This window comes from Bidens hawaiensis, unplaced genomic scaffold (genome assembly GCF_021521415.1).
Source record: "Bidens hawaiensis isolate Kalapana, Puna unplaced genomic scaffold, B.hawaiensis_p1.1 tig00005195_1, whole genome shotgun sequence".
In the NCBI taxonomy this organism is placed as follows: domain Eukaryota; kingdom Viridiplantae; phylum Streptophyta; class Magnoliopsida; order Asterales; family Asteraceae; genus Bidens; species Bidens hawaiensis.
Window position 1 is genome coordinate 373,987 of NW_027491335.1, and position 21,683 is coordinate 395,669.

Genomic DNA, 21,683 nt, shown 5'->3' on the forward strand with positions numbered 1-21,683 from the left:
TCTTTGAAAGATAAAAACTTGTTTAGCCATGAAAGAGGAGCTATATGCCTATATCATCTTGATGGAAACGAACTTTGCGATTTAGTTGCCATCCTCACAAGAAACTAGGTTGATTTTTTGTATTTAATGGAATCATAACAAAAAGCGTTGCATGATTAGCTGTCCAAAATTTAATCAACAATGAGATTTTAATTATGACGAGACACGTTACCCGGTTTCTAAATCAGAATCCACAAGCGTTGTACTTGCTTATGCGTGCACTAAAAACTTCAAACTATATATGTATATGGGGCGGATACAGCTTGTAACGACGGTGGGCCACCGGAATGTCGCGTTTGCAGGCACGAGTTAGTATATTATGACTCGCCAATCAGTCTATGCCCACCGTCCGGCACCCGTCCATGCCTACCGTCAGTTATTGTCATCTTTGGATTTACAACGAAGTCTTCATCTGTGGTTGTCTGGAAAAGTTGTGGAAGGTGAAAACTAAAAAGATAATGGGGGAAGATGAAGAATTAAATGACTTTTGTTTGTTTTGAGTGCAAACATAAATTGCAACCATATATTATTTAATTAAAAGACCTAACATTATTTTATAATATTATTTTTGATGTCTAACTTAATAGTTTACTTTTGTCATTTTATTAATTTTTTTTAATAATATTAATAGAACTCTCTACATTTATATTTTACGTAACAATTATATTATTTATTAATTTGTTAAAAAAATAACAATATTATGTGTAAAAATATCATATGTAAAATGTTCTTTTTGTAAATATAATTTGTTACTCTTCTATTATTATCAATTACTTTCAGTAAGTTCACAAAACACATATAAACAAAAAGTATATTGTGGTTTTTCGATTAAAAGTTTTCGGTTTCATCATTGAAGGTCATAAGAGATGGGTCCAAAATTTCAACTTACTTATTATATGTTTATATTATATAAAATATAGAATGTGTTTTAACTTTTAAAGATGATGTGTAAAAAGACCAAATTTATCCTCACGTGCTCCAAAAGTTCATTCCTCTCTAAGCCCCCAAAATTGTTGGCCGGCCTTGTTCTCATCCCACTTTAACACAATCAATTTTGTGCCCCCCGTAGCGAAAATTTCTGGATCCGCCTCAGTTAATATCACCTTCGAATTTTGAGGACTTTGCAAAACCAACTCATGATAACAAACTTAAGAACACAATATATGATCTAAAACAAATTCCTAGAGCTTAGTATGATCGATAAACAAATCATTTATTAAATGAGCTTAATTAGTTAACAGTAGGGTAACAACCAAATCAATATGAACGATCACACTTTTATAATCTAATTAAAATATAATGAAGATATGCTTATTTATAAACAGATCTTGAAATGTTTTATATGTGGACATTCCTATGACTACCAATAAAATTTGATGAAGGCAAACCTATGGATATCAAAATAATATTGATGTATGACCGGGTGCTTGTTCTATTTAATAGTTAGACTATAAGGTATGGATGCCTGATAGGAATCATATCCTAAGTCTATTTTAATTGTCATTGTCTATTAATAGAGGGGGGTTAGTGTAATTAGTAGTTCTATAAATAAGGCATTAGTCTCTAGTGGAGGGGAGGGAATAGAATTGGTTAGTTGTTAGGCTTATTGCCATGTGCATGAGAAGGGCATAGCCCGGGACCACTTAGGTGGTTAGTTATCTTGTAGATCCTTGTGATCATCATCTTCTCCATAATAATATTTCAATTCCACCATTGCTGTTCGTTTTGAGCTTCGATTTAGTTTCAATTTCTATCAATGCCTCTTTGCTTCTCATGTGCATGAGTATAACAACCTGGACACATGTCACCAGCTGATAGGATGGATCGCACCCTGACCATGTGCACGGTTATAACAACCTAGCACGGTTATATTCTCATGTGCATGAGTATATATATATATATATATATATATATATATATGTGTGTGTGTGTGTGTGTGTGTGTGTGACTAGCAAAAGACGAATTAGTATGTCAAATTAATTTGGGCTAAATTAGTATGCCAACTAAATCCATTGGGCTAAATTGAGCGTCAACTTAAAACCCTAAAATTAAACATCAGTACTGGTGGCTAACTTCTTGTTCCTCATCTGGTCTCCATCTTCTTCTCCTTTACAGTTTACAATCTTTATCTTTTTCCTATATTGTTGTTTTATTAAAAATCAACAAAAAGTAGGGTTGAATAATTGTGCAAGGAAGGATTTGAGCGGGGATTTGGACGGTGAAATTTCCATGATTTCCTTGTCGCTGGGCGGCACCAACACGCCCGGGGTGGTATTTGCCGCTGGCACCGCTCGCTAGGTCACCATTTCAGCGGGATTCCGGCATCCATACCTTACAACCTTAATAGCAATGCATTTCTATATTATGTTTTGCATTTAATAGCATTACATAAAAAGGTACAACCAAACTGGAGCGTTTTTCACTTTTTAGTTATAGTATTAAACCAATGCACGTGGTCTAAAATACACGTGGTCTAAACAATTTAATCGAGCTAGCTTTGACACCACCGTTGTTTAGGCAACCCCGCCTTTAAATGATGAGAGAAGAGTATCCTCTATCACAGATAGACGAGTATAATGGAAGTTAACGTATAAAAAGCAAGCAAAAACATCCAAATGCTGTTTTATGAAAAAATGAAGAGAAAGCATAAGGTTGTTTTGATTAAAAAAAAGGCTGCAGGAAATTAAACACAAACATATAATCTGAAACAGGAGAACATTCAAAGCTTAACAAATTATAAGTCACTAAATAAGATACCATTAAATCATCAAGCATGTGAATCCTGTACTTTATGTGATTTCTGTCCAAGGTCACCATGATTCACACCTTCATGATCAATTTAATTCATCAATGTAAGCAACTGCATAATCTCGACCACCGCTTCCTTATACATCTCTTCATACGGAAACCCATTAGCCAGCTCAGGAGGAACATTGGCCTAGTTAACAACATACAAAGAAGCAAAAAAACTCGAGTTAAAATCATATAAAAGAACGACGTATAAAAGTAACAAAAAATTAAGTTTAGCATTCTTAAAAAATTAACTAATACTAAAAAAATGATTTTTTTTAACGGCGGATATATAAAACAAAAGAATCCGGCTAGGAGCCGAAAACAATGCAAACAAATTACATCAAGAGAAGAGGGTTTTTTAACCACTCGTTCCAATAAAAGGTTACTTTACAGTTCCTATGAACATACCAAAGATACGAGTACTATTGACGACATTTCATGTGCCAGAAAAGGTATTATTATAAGATATATATGCAGATTTACTTACACGAACGCGAATTTAATACAAGGCCAAAGCATGATCAGAAAATATTTCAGCGTGAACAACCTCCGTATAATACTTCTCAAAAACATAGCACACTGAAGTGAAAAAGCCTGGAATTCTTTGAGAACAGATATTGATGACAACATTTTCACCCCACACATTTAATGTGCCATTTGATGATATAAATACTTCGAAGCCACGGCCGATTGAACTTTGATCAGTTATGTTGTCTGAGTCAATGGAAGCACCCTTGTTAGTGTAGAGGTAGGGTACCAAAAAGACCCAAATACCCTTAAATACTACCCGCAGGTCATAGAGAACCCTCTTATAAACCACCCGCGGGACACTTGGGCCACCCGCATGTTACGAGTAAGGAGGAACGTTCTCATAACACACGCGGAAGCATCATGGCGTCCTCAAAAGTCATCCGCAAGACAAGACGTATGTCCGCACAAATAACTGGAGGACAGTGTCAGTATGACAGCTGTCACCATTCAAATACTTTATAGAAGAAAGGCTCATGATTCTTACTTGGGGAATATGTGACATACTAACCAATGAACAAAAGACACCTGGCTAGGTTGTTATAACCGTGCACATGGTCAGGGTGCGATCCATCCTATCAGCTGGTGACATGTGTCCAGGTTGTTATACTCATGCACATGGGACGTATAGCCCAACCTATCACAAGAAGACACGTGGCCAGGTTGTTATAACCGTGCACATGGTCAGGGTGTGATCCATCCTATCAGCTGGTGACACGTGTCCAGGTTGTTATACCCATGCACATGGGACGTATAGCCCAACCTATCACAAGAAGACACGTGTCCAGGCGGTTATCAAAGATCTTCTAGAAGAGGACAGTTGCCCCAATCATCTTCCATCATCCTTCGGCTATAAATACCTTGATAAACGATATGAGGTATTCATTCATTCACTCACATATATTCTGACTACACTTAGTCTTTATACATCAGTACTTTCTTCATTACGAACGTTACTGATTCTCACGCCGGAGGGTGGTTACAGGAAGACCCCCCCCTCTTGTCCTTCCTGTAATGAGACTCACGGTGTCTGTTTTGCAGGTTCCGGTCACTGGACTTTAGGAAGCCTTACTCATATCGTGGTAGTAATTATCGTATTGTACCCTGTCGACTCACTGGATACAGGACCCATACCCGGGGAGTGGATCCGTGTTTCTTCATTAGCGCCATCCGTGATTTGTGTTAGAACAACTATAGTTTTCGTTGGTTTTTTGGTTCGTTTGATATGAGTAAACTTCCTGAAGGGCCGACGGGAACCCCTGCAACTGAGTCACGTGTAACTAACACAGAAGCACCTCCGGGTCTTAGTGTTTTTGCACGCATCACGACTCCAAGTGGCCGTACTCTTGAGCGAGTCACAGCTCCAGGGTCACGGAACATTGACGTAACACCTGGGGGTTTTACCCTAGAGAACGTCACAACACCAACCGGTACCACCCCCCAGATATGGGACGGACCTCGGAACCGGAAGGTTCTAATTTGGGTAATCTCAGACGGATTACGGAAGAAACTCGCCGAAAGCGATCAGTGTTGGATCTAGAAAATGATTCCGGTGACTCTGACGTGGCGAGATCTCATAGACGTAATTCCAGATCCATAGGAGCCTTGACTCCTGAAGAGTGGCTCCATGTCCAGCAACAAAGTTTAGTGGCTGAATATGAGCGTAGAAAACGTAACGAGCAACTTCACGCCCGCACGTTGGATTATGAGGAATCCCCTAGGGGATCTCCTTCTCCTCCACCAACAGTGCGAGGAAGTCAAACCCGTAACAGTCGAAAGACGGAACTAGAGTTTGGCGAACTTCCGAGGCTGCGTCCTCGTCCTCGCATAAATATGCGGATGCCATCTTATTTAGATGAGTTTGACGGTTACGATTCAACCTACCACCCGGGAGACTATAGTATGTATACCGGAGACAGTGTGATGAGTTCTCAGGCAAAAAACAGCCGTCCGCATGACATAGTCCGCCATACCGAATACCATAGCAATGCGGAACGAGACTTTACTAAACCATACCGCCCCGCGGCCTTCGCTGAAAAATCAAAGTTCATAGCAAGTATTGCCACAGCACCCTTTCCCGTTAATGCTAAGATACCTACATCGGTGGGTAAGTATAATGGTATGATTGATCCAAGTGATCATCTCCAAAACTTTATTGCGGTAGGTGGTGTTAGTGGTTGGACGCTGCCTTATTGGTGTCACATGTTCGCATTGACACTAACAGGGGCAGCAAGAGAATGGTTTGAAAAGTTACCCAACGGTGAAATTTCTAGTTGGGACGATCTGGTGAAAAAATTTTCCCAACACTTCAGTCAATAGAAAAAACATACGCGAGACCAATCAGAAATTTTGGATGTTGTCATCCGCGATAACGAGTCCATAGAAGATTTTATCACCAGGTTCAATGACGAAAGTTTGAACATCGGTGGAATTAGTAAAGACATGCTTCGTGGTGCCTTCCGCAAAAACGTCAAATGTGACGATTTAGTCCGCACGCTTACGGGCAGAGATGGAATGCCAAAAGAATGGGACGACCTAATGACTGCGGCAAATGTGTATGCTAATACTGAGAAAACATTGAGGAATGGTAACACGAAACAAAAATTTAAAGTTGAGTTTCAGAATCCGAGACCTAATAGACAGGCGAAAGGCCCTATTTGGTCAAGGCTTCAGCCAAGTGCGGAAGCGTCAAAACCATTTGACGCAAGATCCCTCATATGCAACAAGAACAAAGCGGGACCTGTAAACCGAGATCCCAATAATTGGACTCCTCTTTCAAAGACTCCCGCTGAAATTCTCACCACAGAGAATATAAAATTTAGAAAGCCACAGCCATTAACAAGAAGATCATTCTTGGATGCTACTAAGCACTGTTCGTATCATGACGACATTGGTCATAATACGAATGAATGTAGAACATTGAAAAATAAAATTGAGACGGCTGTGAAATCTGGAAAACTCAAACACTTGGTAAAATATGGAAAACCAGACAATGGAAAAACACATGTTGGGACATCCAAGGCCCGATTAAGAAACAAATTAAAGATTTGAATGTTCATATGATACAAGGAGAGTTTTATACAGGGAATAAAAGGAAAAAATCTGATGATGAAGAGTGGAAGAATGAACTAGTGATCTTCCCTCGAATTAAAGAAGGCCCGAACAATAAGAACCCCCTGATCATCACTGCTCTCTTTGGATACTATCGTTCTCATTATGTCTTCTTCGACACCGACAGCACATCATATATCATGTATGAACAGTGCTTTGATCAGCTTGACGAAGAAGATAAAGAAAGATTGAAACCCATCCACGCTCCAGTGTCGGGATTCGGAGGAGAAATAATGCATCCGCGGGGTGTAATTTCATTTACAGTCACCCTGAGTGATGGAATTCATTCGAGGACCGAGGAGGTCGAATTTCTGGTTTTGCCGGCAACATCAAAACATGACATTATCCTTGGGCGAGAAGCGATTAGTGATTTCAATGCTCATCCGTCCACGACACTCGATGCAGTGGGAGTCCCAACTTGTACTGGCATCGCAATAATTCATGTTAATAGGCACTACTTTGCAACCGAGAGCTCAAAGCCCAGCAAGATCCCAAAACAAACTTTGAGAACTGAACCGGAAAAGTGGGTCTTGAACAAAGATTTCCCTGATCAAACTGTAACAATTGGACCTGCTATCTCCGAGATAGTGCGGACTTTCTTGAAACAGTTATTATCAAAGAATGTCGATGTTTTCGCATGGCAACCTGCGGACATGACGGGTGTCCCGCGGAACATTGCGGAACACAAACTAAGGGTAAACCCGTTGTTTACGCCAATTGTTCAAAATCAACGTAAGATGGGTCCGGAACAAACAAAAGCAACGAATGAACAAGTCCAGGACCTCTTGCAGGCAGGGATCATTCGTCCAATTCGTTACCAAACTTGGGTCGCCAACCCAGTTATCGTCCCCAAAAGCAATGGGGCATGGCGAATGTGTATCGATTTCAAGGACCTAAATAAAGCATGTCCCAAGGATTGTTATCCTTTACCCGAAATAGATCTCAAAGTTGATGTTGTGGCACCATTCAAATTTAAGTGCTTCCTGGATGCCTACAAAGGCTACCATCAGATCCGCATGGCATCGGGTGATGAGGATAAAACAGCATTTCGTACGAACCTTTTGTTACAAAATGATGCATTTTAGACTAAAAAATGCGGGAGCCACATATCAACGAAGACTTTGAGATGCACTATGAAGGCTCTCTTGCTTCTATTGTTCGAGACCACAAAGTGTTTCCTCCATTGACTTGATAGTGTTTTCAGCCTCTTGCACTATTGTGGCTCTGGTACTCTGCATAGAACATAATCAATCAAACTTGTTATGTGTACAAGAAAATAACTAGAATGAATAAAATTCAAAATATTTGTGATATAGTTTCCTTTTCAATACAAGAAAAATTAAATTGCACAAAAGAACAATAATTAATAAAAATATATATATGTGTAAATTTTACTTTATTTTTTTGAATTCACACGTTATTTAAAAGAATAAAATTAAATAACTTTTTCACACCATGTGTTTTTTTTTGTGTTTTTTTTTCCGGTAAGGATAATCAACCGTAAAAAAAAAGATGTAATTATTTTCATATATCTCTGTCACTACAACTTTGGGATTTTATTTTTTTCATTTCTAGAGTAAATTTATTGTTTGAATTTGAGGATATAACACTATAATAAAATAATATATAGAAATATATTTTTGATGATTAAGAGAAAACCAGTATTAATAAATTTAGGACCAGTTAATCACCTGAAAATGCATACTTTTTTTTTTCTTTCTTTTCAGCCATTTTTTGCGAATAACTGAATAAGTTTGTTGTTCTACAATGACAAAAAGCATGTAACCTTTGTAAATCTTGTTCAATCTTAAGACAAATCAGAAACCAAAGATCAACAAAAACTGAAACAAATAAAAGACTTTGATCATATGAATTTAGGTTCGTACCTTAGTTGTGAGATGAGGGAGCAAGGCTAGAAGTTCCTGACATAGTTTTGCTTTAATGTCTCGTCTTTTCTTCTCTACTACTATTCTTTTGGCAGGATCAACTCCTTTTCTTTTGAGAACTCCAATCCCTTTTCCATTTTTTCCCCGAGTAGCGTGATCACCATCGTCAATTTCCATTTCAACAGCATGAGATGCGACAACTTGGTTAACATTTTCACCAGCAGCTAGTCCCACATCGAGTTGTTTCGTCGGATCTTCATTGCATGTGTTTGAATCAAGTGGCTTACCTATAAGCTTTTCTTCACTTTCATGTCCCAACATTTTGTCACCAAAGATCTCATTTGGTGTAAACCATTGGAGAATTTCCAACCAATCATTATTGAAACTTATTTCTTCGGCCATCGTGAATATTATAGATGTGTTAGAGGAAGATAAGAGAGACGAAGTGAGTGAGTTGATTATAAATATTTATGAAAATGAAAATTTGACATTTATTTGAGGAGCTTGAAAAAAAAACAATTGTTGGTATCTTGAGGATTTTAAGTGGCAAAAGTCACATAGAGTATTTAGTTAAAGTTTTGTTTTTTTTTCTAACTTAAATCTTAAAAAAAAACTGAAAATTTCATGTACATGTATAATATTGTATACACGAGTAGTGGATACATATATATGTCACATAACAATTAGAAGAACTTGTTTTATTTATAATTTCTAGTGTTAATTGCTATCATTGCACAATGAAAAATATTTTGTGAGCAAATGTCATCTATTTAATTACAAGAATTGAGATATCTTATTCCATGTTTTTGTTTTTATAATGCCTACTACATTTTTTTTTGTATTTTATAACTCAGTATAACACTATATTAAATAATATAATCTTATAATATAATACATGTAACATCAAATTGGTAAAATAAAAAAAAAATACAAAAATAGTTAGGCCAAAAAAAATGTAGGGTCACGTAATTTATTAATTCTGCAAAATGTAATAAGACGTATTTACTTAATTTTTGAAAATTAAACATATATTAGTTGTCACTAGTTGTTTACTTATAGCCCGTAGTTTAGTACTTTAGTGCATGTAAGACGGGAGTATATATAGTCAAACTCAAACTTCACTTTTCTAAATTTAGTTCCATAAAAAGATACTTTATAGTTTGTCGATGTGTGTTTTGTGATGTTCATTTACCAAAAGTTCCACTAATTAGTTTTGAAATTGTTAGTGTGCTTACGACGAGTTTGGTATCTGTAAATACCCCATATACTCGATTGTATGATAATAATGACCCATTTACTTGATTACATACCCGATGTATCCAACATAGCTTTTTTTATATTGTATATAAAGTATATTTTATATATATTATTTGCAGAAACTCGAAACCTGTTTATGACAATTACTTTATACATTTTATTTTTATGATAGTCACTGTTACTAATTGATTAATTATATTTTGTCAAACTCTAATAAAAACTCGATGGGTTTTGGGCCGGGTATACCCAAGTGATATTTTTGAAAACCCGATAGGAAACTCTAAACCCAACGGAATATTACCCGATTAAAATCCGACGGACTTGGGGACGAGTTTCAGACGAACTTTAATAATCGGGTATGAGTTTGGAAATGCCTAAACCCGACCCATTGTTATCCTAATTTTCATTTCATTCATCTTTCACCATACTTTCTCAAAAGCATCACTTGACAACTACCAACTGATCGCCACCACTTGACCACCACGTCCTCTTGACCGCCATCGTCTTCACCTTGGCCACCACCATCGGCGCATCGCCACCATCTGACCGTCAGCGCCACCGCCACTACTACAATTGTCACAACCACCCGATCACCACCGCACCACCGTCACCAATGCTCTACCATTTCCGGCGCCGGTGCCACCACCACCACTATTGTCGTTATTGCAAATTTATTTTGGTAATTTTTTTATTTTGAAATATAAATATTTTTATTATTTCTATTTCGTTAATGCGTTTTTTTTTGTTACCAAACAGCATAAAGTAGTGAGTCATTCTATTCCATAGGTTAACAAAACAAGACAAATAAATGGTAATGATCCATTTTTTATAGTAAGTTAATTTTAACCAACTCTACATAACTTAGGTGGTGTTTATTTTTCTAAAAGGGTATGTGCAAGCTCTTATGTCTGCATCGCACAAAAAACGCACATACATTACTATTTGCATACTGTTTTTTTCTTGAACGTTTGAAAACTTCCGTGCAAACTCTTTTTGGTTCAGACTTGGCCCATCCACTTTTAAGATCTTTTAAAGTTTGCAGAGGGTTAAACACCACCACCACCACCCACACACTCACTGCCCGCCGCCGCCACCATCCACCGTTCGCCACCACCCACCACCACCGTCCACCACCCCACCCCCCAACCCGCCGCCACCACCGGTCTGCCACCTACCATCACTGTCTACCACCATCGTCCACCACCAACGCCGTCTCGCACCATCGTCCACCACCACCAGCCACTTCCAACATTTATACACCACCATCATGTTATTTTAGCAGTTTATAGAGATTAAAAAAATAAACAGTTTTTTCCTTACATACAGGAGAGGTGTGGTCCACCTCTGCTTTAACAGACGTGGTTCACGACCTCTAGACATTTAACTTTAAAAATAAATAGCATCTTACACTTTTGGGTGTTAAATTGTTTTTGTTTAATGGGTTGCTATGAGTTATCCTAATAAGTCATTTTGCGCCAACTTTTCAAATTTTTAACTACTTTATACTTTTGGGTCTTAATGGGCGTTGTATGATATAATGGGTTACAACCTACACGAATCAACATCCTAGGAAGTCATTTGGGCCAACTTTACATATTTATAACTAACAGTATACTTATAAGACATTTTAAAGTGTTACATTACATTGTTAAATATTGCACAAACCAATACTAAGTCATGAAAACAAGTACTTAATTACACTATATTTTACGCCTTACTATTAAACTACATTACGTTTTCAAATGATACTAAATTACTAATTATAATAATATGTACACCGCAACAGACAAAGACACCATCATGTAAGGTTTTTATGCTAAAAGAGACTTAAAAAACACAAAATACATTATTATTTAATTTCCAAAATAACTACTAGGGAAACCAAAAACAATTACGGGGATTTTAAAACCATCATTGTAGGTTTGTTAATTAAATGACAACATCATCCCATTTTGTTAATAACTTTAGAGCATTCTTAGTCTGTGCACTATAACTATATGAGTGAGAAAAATGATAAACCGTCACAGTTTATTATCACACGTGATGTACCAACCAAAGAAGATAATTCAAATAACACTATTACTGCAATATAATTCTAAACCACCAATTTCAACGTTTTATTTACCAACTTGCCGCTAAATAAACGAACATGGTATAAAATAAGGAGGTTTGGCTAAGACGAAGGAAAGAAATCTTAGTTACTAATATCGAATGAATCTGAACAACCAATACCGGATTTGGTTTGTTTGATCTTAGTTTGCCAATTTTGGTAGGATTTTGATGTTATTTATAGACTTTTACTCTTTTGGACATTTTGTCACTAAAATCTTAGTGGGAATTTCAACAAAAATCGTTCGTGTATTTATCAATTAGAAGCGAAAGATAAACTATCGAGTAAGTATTCTCTACAAAAAGTACACGTTTTAAAATTTCCGTCTCAGACATCTGTCAATAATCCACTAGTGATTGTTGGTATGTCTCTGGTTAAATCATAACTAATTCACTTTTAATAACAGTTTAACACTAATACCTTTTGAGTGATTGTTTCTTATCTTTATACTTTGTCTTAATAAAAAATATATAAACAATCAGATTTTAGTACAAACATTATATAACATCATATCTCTGGGTCAAGTTATTCTACAAACGGGAACAAAAATGAAAAGAATGGAAAAAATTTGTAGCCACACGAAAAAAACCCCTAAAAAATAAATAAAAAAAATCATAACTCAGAATTTAATAAATATACGAAAAAAGTAAATATACAAAAATGTTTTCACCGTCTTTCTCATTCTCGTAAAAAAACAAAATGGTAAGTGAAAAAGTCATTGTGTCTTTTTGTTTCTCATTGTGTTTGTTTTCGTCATTGATTGTTTTTTTTCCCTTGACATTGTGTCTTTTTTCTTTATATTATGTTAATTAATCAACATTGTGCTATATTTTGTTCAGCATTGTGTTATATTTTGCGATATATTGTGTTTTTTTAGTTATAATTGTGTCTTTTGTTCATTTTCGTCATTGTGTCTTTGATCTCGGTATTGTGTCTTTTCGTCAAACTTTTTTACTTTTTTGTATTTTTTAACGGGAATGATAGCGGAAACATTTTAGTTTTTTAATTTTTTTCGTTTTTTATTTATATTTTGAGCAATGATTTTTTTCTTATTTTTTTGAATTTATTTTTATATGGTCACAAATCCTTTTCACACTTCTCATTTTTATCTCCCTTTGTATTTTAACTTTACCCTCATTTCTCCTACGTATTATCGAGTCGGTTTCATATGGCACATGTGTGTGTGTAAATATGTTGCATGTAAAGTTAAGATATACGAATCTAGGACAATGAGCACGTAAGGCGGCGTTTGTAAAACTCAAGACAAATCACAAATTGATCACGTGCATAAGAGATGTTACGGATTATAAGGAATGCTAAACATTAAATGTCATAAACACATTTTGAACGTGTTGGTTATACATAGGAAGAAAACTCCATCGCTAAGTGGTCTCGAGTGATGTAATTCAAGTATGAGTGACCTCCTTATAAGTCTACACTCGAGCAATAAAAACAAAGTCATGAGCTTCTAGTGGATAAAAACAAATAATAATTGTTAATAAGAGAGACTTGTATTATAGAGAGAAAGAGAGTGTATTGTACTTAATTATGCACCATACATCAATATTTTTTTAGGGGTTGTTTGTTTACGTACTAAACACCTTCTTTTAGGAGTTGTTTGTTTTACTCTTAGTGATTTCATTAAGAGACTATCTTTGAATCAATTAAATATAAAATGTGTTTGATTCACTAAAAAGATACATCTTAATGGTTCATGATACCGGTTAGTTATTAAGTTTTAAAAACATGCTAAGTGATTTAGAAAATACCTCTTAATTAGTTAAGATTCTTAATGATTCATCATAAAATTACCTACCAAACAGGCCATGCATTACTCTACTAATACACGATGGCACATAAGTACAACATATATACTATTCTCACACAAACCATGATAATATAAACAAGCTTACAAGTAATTTAATCCAGACAAGTCCAAAAGCAACCATAGTTTAATAACAACCATGATTTAAGAATTCTCTTTAAACATAAAAAACTACTTTTTAGAACATTAATAATGAGTTATAAAATAATATATGAAGAATAACAGAAAAAACAATCTAATAAAGAAAATATAAAGTATCTTCTACAGGAGAAAAGTATTTACTAGTAATCATTAGAATCAAATTTCCTTAACACAATTCATGTGAACTACTTATATTATTTTATTTTAATTAATTAATATAATTAATTCAATACTTATCCATCCATAAATCATACTATATTCCAATTAAAAAAAATACTCGTATTATGTAACTGAAACTACCCGTAAAAAAATATTATATTTTAATGTATAACAATGAAACTAATCATTATAATAATATCACATAAAAAGTATTTTAATTTAATTTATAGAAATGAAACTAATTAATATAATAATGCTATTACATAAGAATCAGTTTTGAACAACTAGTTTTATAACATAAGTCCTTCAACACATATCAACACAAATCTCAATATATCACTTTAACCCCTTAGTTTCTTTCTCCGGCGACGTTAGCAAACTCCGTTCACCGGCGACCACCGATTCCATGACGTAAGCTTTCCGATCAACCGCTTCAACTCCGTCATCTCCGTCGGTACAATTTCCGATTAAACTTTTGTTCAATTTCACTACTTTTTTATTTTTACATGTAATTCGTTGAATTTGCTTCCGATTTATGCTCAATTGGGTTCTTTATGTGGGTGTTGAATGGTTAGTGAGATGGGTCGATCTGGGCTTTTGCTGTGTTGAATTTTGTATAGATTTGTGTTGTATGAAATTCGGTTTAATTGATTATTGTTTTGAAGTCAAAGCTACAGTTTTTGATTAAAATTGTGTATGATTTTATGTGGGTTGTTTGAAATTGTGAAAATTGGTAACAATTGGTAACAATTGTGTTAATATTCGACGATCGGAAGTGGTCCGATTGTTTATTTTGTTGTTTGATTGAAGTTTAATCGGCGAATTCGATAAATATTTGCTCTGTGTAATCTTGTTTCTATTGAAAGTATATAATTAATTAGAATTAACAATTTGTGCAGCTTCTGTGATTATTATTATTATTATTGTGAAAAATTTGTGCTTTAATTGTTAATCTATGTGTAATGTATGACGATAGGTTAATTACAGGAACACATTTTTATCGGCTCGGGTTTTGGTGGTGAGGTGAAGTTTGATCGTTCGTGATGGAACGATCAAGGGATTTGGTATTTCCCGAGATTGTTGATCTTAATCAAGGTGTTAATTTTGACGATCCTGATATGACCGGGGATGAATGGGGTTTTGCTCCTACCGAAAGGCGTGTATCAAGTAACGAGATTACTGGTGAGAAAAGTTTTGGCAGCTGGGATGCGGGTGAATCAAGCTCGAGACCGAGTGTACAAAACAATGCGGCTAATAATAATAATGGTAATGGTAATAATAGCAATAACCGGTCTGATGTTATTCCTGTAGATATGGAATTGAGATTGGATCCTGGGGTTACTCGTGCTGTGGCTAGAGGTTTGTTTACTAGTAATCCAGGTCAATTTTCAGCTTTTGTTAATGCTCAAGAACCGACAAACCAAAGGTCAACCAATTCAAGTCAACGGTCACCTCAAACACCGGCTTTTAACGAAAATCCTTTTGCATTTTTGTACGGTGCTTCAACACAACCCGCGAGGTCAAACGTGAACCGCGTGAACGTTCGCTCTTGTTTAACAAATGGCGATATCGTTATACCGAATCTTAACGCCACAACAAATGATGAGCAAGTGCCAAATCTTATGATACCGAATCTTAACACCCCAACAATTGACGAGCTAATGTCAACTAGTATAATAGATAATATGAACCCCATACCAAATGAGGACCAAGTATTTAATGATCCGCCTCGTTGGGATCTGTTCCCAGGCTTAGAGAATGAGTCTGGAGGGCGTAGAAGGCATGCTCGTCATTTCCCATCTCGCCCTTCTTCCTCGCGGAACCCTCCGCGCTATCATCAACCTCCTTTAAGGTTGGAAATACCTGATGAAGATGTTCTTGGTGATGACTTTGATGGAAGATATAGGTGGCTATCTGAGGTTTGTGTTCTTTCATGTAGTTATATTTTTCTAAAAAAGTTACATTGTGTTATATTTGTGCGTTTCTCGTTAAGTATTACAAATTACGATTATATGAACTGTTACACGGTGGACTTGTGTTACAGGTGCGCCAGATTTTGAGTGTATTGAGAAGAGGAGAAAACCTTAATGATGAGGTATGGTGTTATCTTTTCCGACCGCCTGTTTTTTTCACTTTTTATGTTTCTTATATTTGTTATTTTCATAAATTTATTCATTTTAAGTTTATCTCTTATGAATCAAGATGAACTATTAGTTATTATCCTTTTAATGTCGATTAGTATATATTATACTTCTCAAAAACATAGTTCTTGGATATTAGCACGGTTTGATTGGAATTAAAGAGAATCAAGTGAGAACATGAATTCTCTCTCTTAAATATGCGATGGGATTCGATCTAAAGAACGTTTTTTTTTTTTTTAAATAAAAGTCATCTAACCTAATATTTGATTTCTTTCAATCTCTATTTATAAGGTTACCTTTTCATACATTGTTACCTATTTTAAGTTTTTGATAATTAGCCATGAATAATTAAAATTAATGGAATTACCTGACAATGATATGTGATGTCAGGATTACATGCTCATCGATCCGGTTATAAACAGGATTGCGGATCTGCATGATAGGCATCGTGATATGCGGCTGGATGTCGATAACATGTCTTATGAGGTTAACTTCATATCTAACCTTTCGCATTTAATAATATTTTGATTATATTTATATATTTGGTTATTTCCTATCTTTGTAAACTATTTGTCGGTATCAGGAACTGTTAGCACTGGAAGAACGCATCGGGGATGTTAAAACCGGGTTGACTGAGGAAGCCATATTGAACTTATTGAAACCAAGAAAACACTTCTCTTTCATGGCTATAGCCACCCAAAACAGTGAGCCATGCTGCATTTGCCAGGTCAGCTTCATCTTTAACTTGTGCGAAAATTACTAATTTGTTATTAACTGTTTCTTGTTTTCTATATTTTTCATTATATTTGAGTGATTAATCTTTACAGGAGGAGTATAATAATGGAGATGACATTGGGACATTGGATTGTGGGCATGAATTTCACATAGGGTGCATCAAGGAGTGGCTGAAACAGAAGAACCTGTGTCCGATTTGCAAGATGCCCGGTCTTTCTAAATGAAAGTCTTGGGGTCTATGTTTCTGTTTCTGTGTTTAAAGAGTCTTTTTTTTTAGTTTCTGAAAAGAGAAGGTAATAATGGTATGCTATATGATGATTTGGTGGTAATATTAATCGGTCAAAACTCATGGGATGATATAAAGACTGGTTATATGAATATGTTGTTGCCGATGTGGTGGAAATTTAAGTGGCTTGGGTGAAACTAGTTTTGAATAGAGTTGCAAGTTCTAACCGGTTAACCGAATTGAAACCGGTTAGCGACCGGCAATCCTAAGCAAACCGAGGGTTAAAACCGGTTTGGCGGTTATTTTTGATAGGTTAGTGACCGGTTAACTGGTTATGATGTGTATGTGTAGCGTAGCTGCGTAAGTATGGTATGTGTGTGTGTATGTATATATATATGGTATGTGTGTGTATATGAGTACTGCCCGGAAAACTAGGATTGCTTAGGTTACAAAGCTAGCTTACTAGCGCGATATGTGTTTATATATATATATATATGTGTGTGTGTGTGTGTGTGTGTGTGTGTGTGTATGTATGTGCATATTGTATGTGTTCATTCATGTATGTATGTGTATCAGTGTGTGGTATGTGTATGCGTATATGTGTTTATGATATCTGTATGTATGTATATGAATGGTATGTGTGTGCGTTTATGTATATGGTATTTGTATGTGTGTGTGTGTATGGTATTTGTATGCATATGTATATGTATGCGTGTATGGTATTTGCATGTTTGTAATGTATATGTATATGTGGTATATGGTATGTCCGTATGTGTATGGTATTTTTATATGTGTGGTATGTGTACGTATATGTATATGTGTGTATGGTATTTGTATGTTTGTATGTATATGTATATGGGGTATATGGTATGTCCGTATGTGTATGGTATTTGTATGTTTGTATGTATATGTATATGTATATGGGGTATATGGTATGTCCGTATGTGTATGGTATTTGTATGTATGTCACGTGTATGTGTGTGTGTATGTGTATGTGTATGTACATGGACGAAGTTTAGTTAGGTGAAATTTGATGCAAAACCCTTTTAATCACTTCTAAAAGATTAAGAGTTACTCTAAATGATATAAAAAATTTGTTGAAGTTGTTTAAATTTGAAATATAACAAGAACAATACACTGTGAAGTGAAAATTTGAGTAACTGAAGTGTAAGACACCAAAATATTGTTTTATATATATTTTATAACACCACTAAAGGCGTTTAAAAATATTGAATCCTGATTTGGAATGCAACATTTTCTGTTTTATAAGTTAGATAATCTTGACTGACTGACTGGCATTCTGGCAATTGGCCTTTGGCACAATGGCATAGGAGTGATGGTTAAGACTTGGGATCCTTGAGGTCTTAGGTTCGAAACTTGACTCAAGGGGGTATTCTCACAGTGGTGGGTTTCCTCCTTAATGAGTGAGTCAGGCCTGAAGCGTCAAAATCAGTATGGACGGTTGACATCCCGTTTCAGGAAGGCTCACTCAGGTATTGGCGGTGGATCCAAACGCTATTAAAAAAAAAGATAATCTTGACTGGTTTTATAAGTAATGGAAATTGCGATTGCCGATTAATAGAGCATTTGCATTTGCTTATAAGGAATTTCATTGTGTTGTTATGAGGGAAAGTACAAGAGTTGAATATATTAGAAATTTGATTGTAATTTAAATTTTAAACTAGTCGGAGATGCCATTTTAGTGTTGTGGCAAAGAAGAAAATGCTCCTTTCTGAAAGTGAGGCCACGGGCTGTAAATCTGTAATGTACCTCATAAGCCCAAGAGGAGAACCATAGCCTAATAGCAAGCACACCCATATGCAAAATAAGAGCAAGCCCAAAGTGAGGAAAATATATAAAAGGATTATAAAATTGATAGAATAAAACAAGACATACTTTTAACAAAAATGGTCATTTTGAATTTGAGCAATTTCCCATACTGAAATGATAAGTAACGGGTCAATTCTATATACGAGTGTTTAATGCGGTATGATCTCACTTTCACCATGGTTATGTGAAAAGGTACATATAAACCTCACGTGGATCAGGGTCATTCATTTCTTTTCCACCTTTGGCGTTTCTTGGGGAGGTGGGGGGGCTTTTTCTATTTTCGACCATCTTTCCTAGCACACTCTATTATCATTTAATGCAAACGAAAGCGCAAACAAGATGGTGAAAGCGTAATCAAACACATGGCTAAGCACAACGTTTCTTAATCAAAAGCTTTGAGAACTGAATGCTTTGATAAAATATCCTTGAAGGAAAAGTAATCAACACCAAAAACTAAAGAAACAATAACCCTAGATATCGTCTTACAGGAAAATAGGTTAACATTAAGAAAGAAAGAAAACAAAATAATGCAAAGAAAGAAATAAAAATATTAATAAATTTTTAAAAGATATCCATTAAAAATAAACAAGCCCGCTGGCTTGACTCCTCTCGTTCTCATCCGTCCTCAACGTCTCTTTAAGTCCTCATGATCCACAAACGCCTTGACATGCCAAACTCAATACCTTCGCAACACCATAGTTGACAAAGCCCAATTTTCTAAAGGCCACGATATACAATACCCGCGATCATGAATTCGAGCATCATCAATTATTAATATGTTACATATCTTAAGTAACAAGAAAACTCAATAATTGATGTTTCATTTTATAGTAGAAGCATGAAAGTTTTTTTTAATCAATTAGATTAAAATATAAGAGAAAAGTTGGTAATGTTGATCCAACTTTTGGTGCGTGATTGGTACTCACCAACTACTATCTTAATCAATTTGAAAATTTTATATAGAAAAACATAATAGTTTAATTATTTTGTGGTTCATGATATGGTTTACCAACTCCTCATTGACCTGTGTCCACCATATTGTCACATTTTTTGTGGGCTTGAGCAGTTGTGCCCTCCATTTATTTGTTTGGGCAGCTAGCTACTAAAGTCAAATCCCCACAGCCTTCCTTTTCGATTTACTATTCATTTATATTCTACGTCAAATATTCTTTCATTATGTCATAAAAGGACACACGTAAATAGTAAGAGAATTCACATTCCATTCCCATCCTCATATCTATAATTATACTATAAAACACTACATATATTTTTCCTGTTTAATTAAATAATACTTTTATCATTACAGTTTTCCCTCTCCTCTACTCACAACCAATCCAACAAATATTAAAAAATAAATATGGGCAAACAATGTTCCCCAAATGTTTCCCCAAATTTACAAAAATTCACTACATTTCTCTCTCCACCTTATAATTTACACTCACAATCATTCAAAACCTCACCCTATAATTTACCAATCCCCCTCACATAATTATGGGGGATGGGATGTGAATGCTCTAAGGACATGTAATAATTAGAAATCAATTAAATATAATTATGATGTTTAAATGGAGTGATGGGTTCATGTTCTTTTAAGGTCATCTGTAGTGGGAGAGTTTTGGACGGCGTTTTAGCCCAAACTCTCTGAAAACGTCATGTACACCGTCCTCTCTAAATTTTAACAAGCATTTTGGGTGTCATAGTTGTGTAATAATTTGTGTGTGAGAGAGAGAGGTGTTGAAGAGGAGGTGTTTTGTGTGTGTGTGTGTGTGAGAGAGAGAGAGAGAGAGAGAGAGATGGAGGGGAGGTAATGATTGCATGAGAGATGTGGACATATACAATTACACCATTTTTTACGCAACTCTTCAATGTTTGCTGGATCGTTACGTGTCGCAAAATATCCAATGTGAAGTGTTTTGACCGTGGTCTAAATTGTGTTGAAAATTTCACTAATGTGATGAGTAACTTATCACTAGAATATCCCTAGAGATAAGGCCAAGCAAAACGAAAAGGGTTAATTTGCATTAATTTGTTTTTCTTTCGAGATTATGATGAATTTATGATTATGCATGAATGATGTTGTATGATTGTTATATTTTGAAGCTATGTTGATCTGGTGAAAATCTTAGCAATTCCCGTCATGGTGCTTAGTTGTTGGCAGTGGATCAAGGGAGGCTCTTGGGTTGTGCAAAGTGGGCGACCGCCCGGGACATGTTTTTTTCGGGGGCACAATTTTTTTTTAAAATTCCCAATATTATATATGTAAAATACACAGAGTGTTTATAATCTCACTATTTTTATATTACTCAAACACCTTTTGGACCCTATAAGTTTTTTGGATTACCGAAAGACTTATAGGCCCACTAAAATTTGAAAAATGCCAAGTACTTTTAATTATTCAATATAACAATAAATAAAAGAAACGAATAGGCGGAATAATAGCAAAGTCGACATCGAACACCAGCAGTCATGGTAGCATCCACAAAAATGAGTTTTTTTTTCAAAATTATAGTTATTGAAATCTTATTTTCGACTCAAAATGCCTCAAGAAAGACTCAACGGGTTGGCAATGATTGCTATCGAGAACAACACATTAGAGAGCATAAACTGCAAAAAGTTAATCCATCAATTTGATATAAAAAATGTTAAGAGAGTTTCACAAATCCTCAATTAGCTCGTAGCCTATTAAGTATGTTATAAACTCATTCTAATATCATGATTTTCTAATTGTTATGTTTATCGCTATAACTTTAATCGGCGTATAAACATTGTTTATATTATTTAGTACACTAAGGTTTAATGGGTATATTTTTTTCGGCTCGGCCGGGCACATGAATTCTCTGAGCCGACCCTGGTGGATCATACTATTTATTTTATCTTGATTAATGATGTATCACCATTTCAT

At 35.4% G+C, this 21,683-nt stretch overlaps 1 protein-coding gene across 2 annotated transcripts; it reads left to right on the forward strand.

The window, feature by feature from the left end:
• The first annotated feature begins 14,142 nt into the window (after positions 1-14,142).
• LOC143629459 (uncharacterized) lies at positions 14,143-17,248 on the forward strand. Of its 2 annotated transcripts, none has more exons than XM_077098730.1 (6): positions 14,143-14,303; positions 14,826-15,768; positions 15,894-15,944; positions 16,381-16,476; positions 16,574-16,717; positions 16,818-17,248. In XM_077098730.1, exons 2-6 carry the CDS (start codon positions 14,893-14,895, stop codon positions 16,947-16,949), a joined length of 1,299 nt encoding a protein of 432 aa, XP_076954845.1. In that variant the 5' UTR covers positions 14,143-14,303; positions 14,826-14,892; the 3' UTR covers positions 16,950-17,248. The 2 variants fall into 2 exon arrangements, with proteins under 2 accessions (XP_076954845.1, XP_076954844.1); XM_077098729.1 differs by having other exon boundaries at positions 14,837-15,768.
• Positions 17,249-21,683: the final 4,435 nt, after the last annotated feature.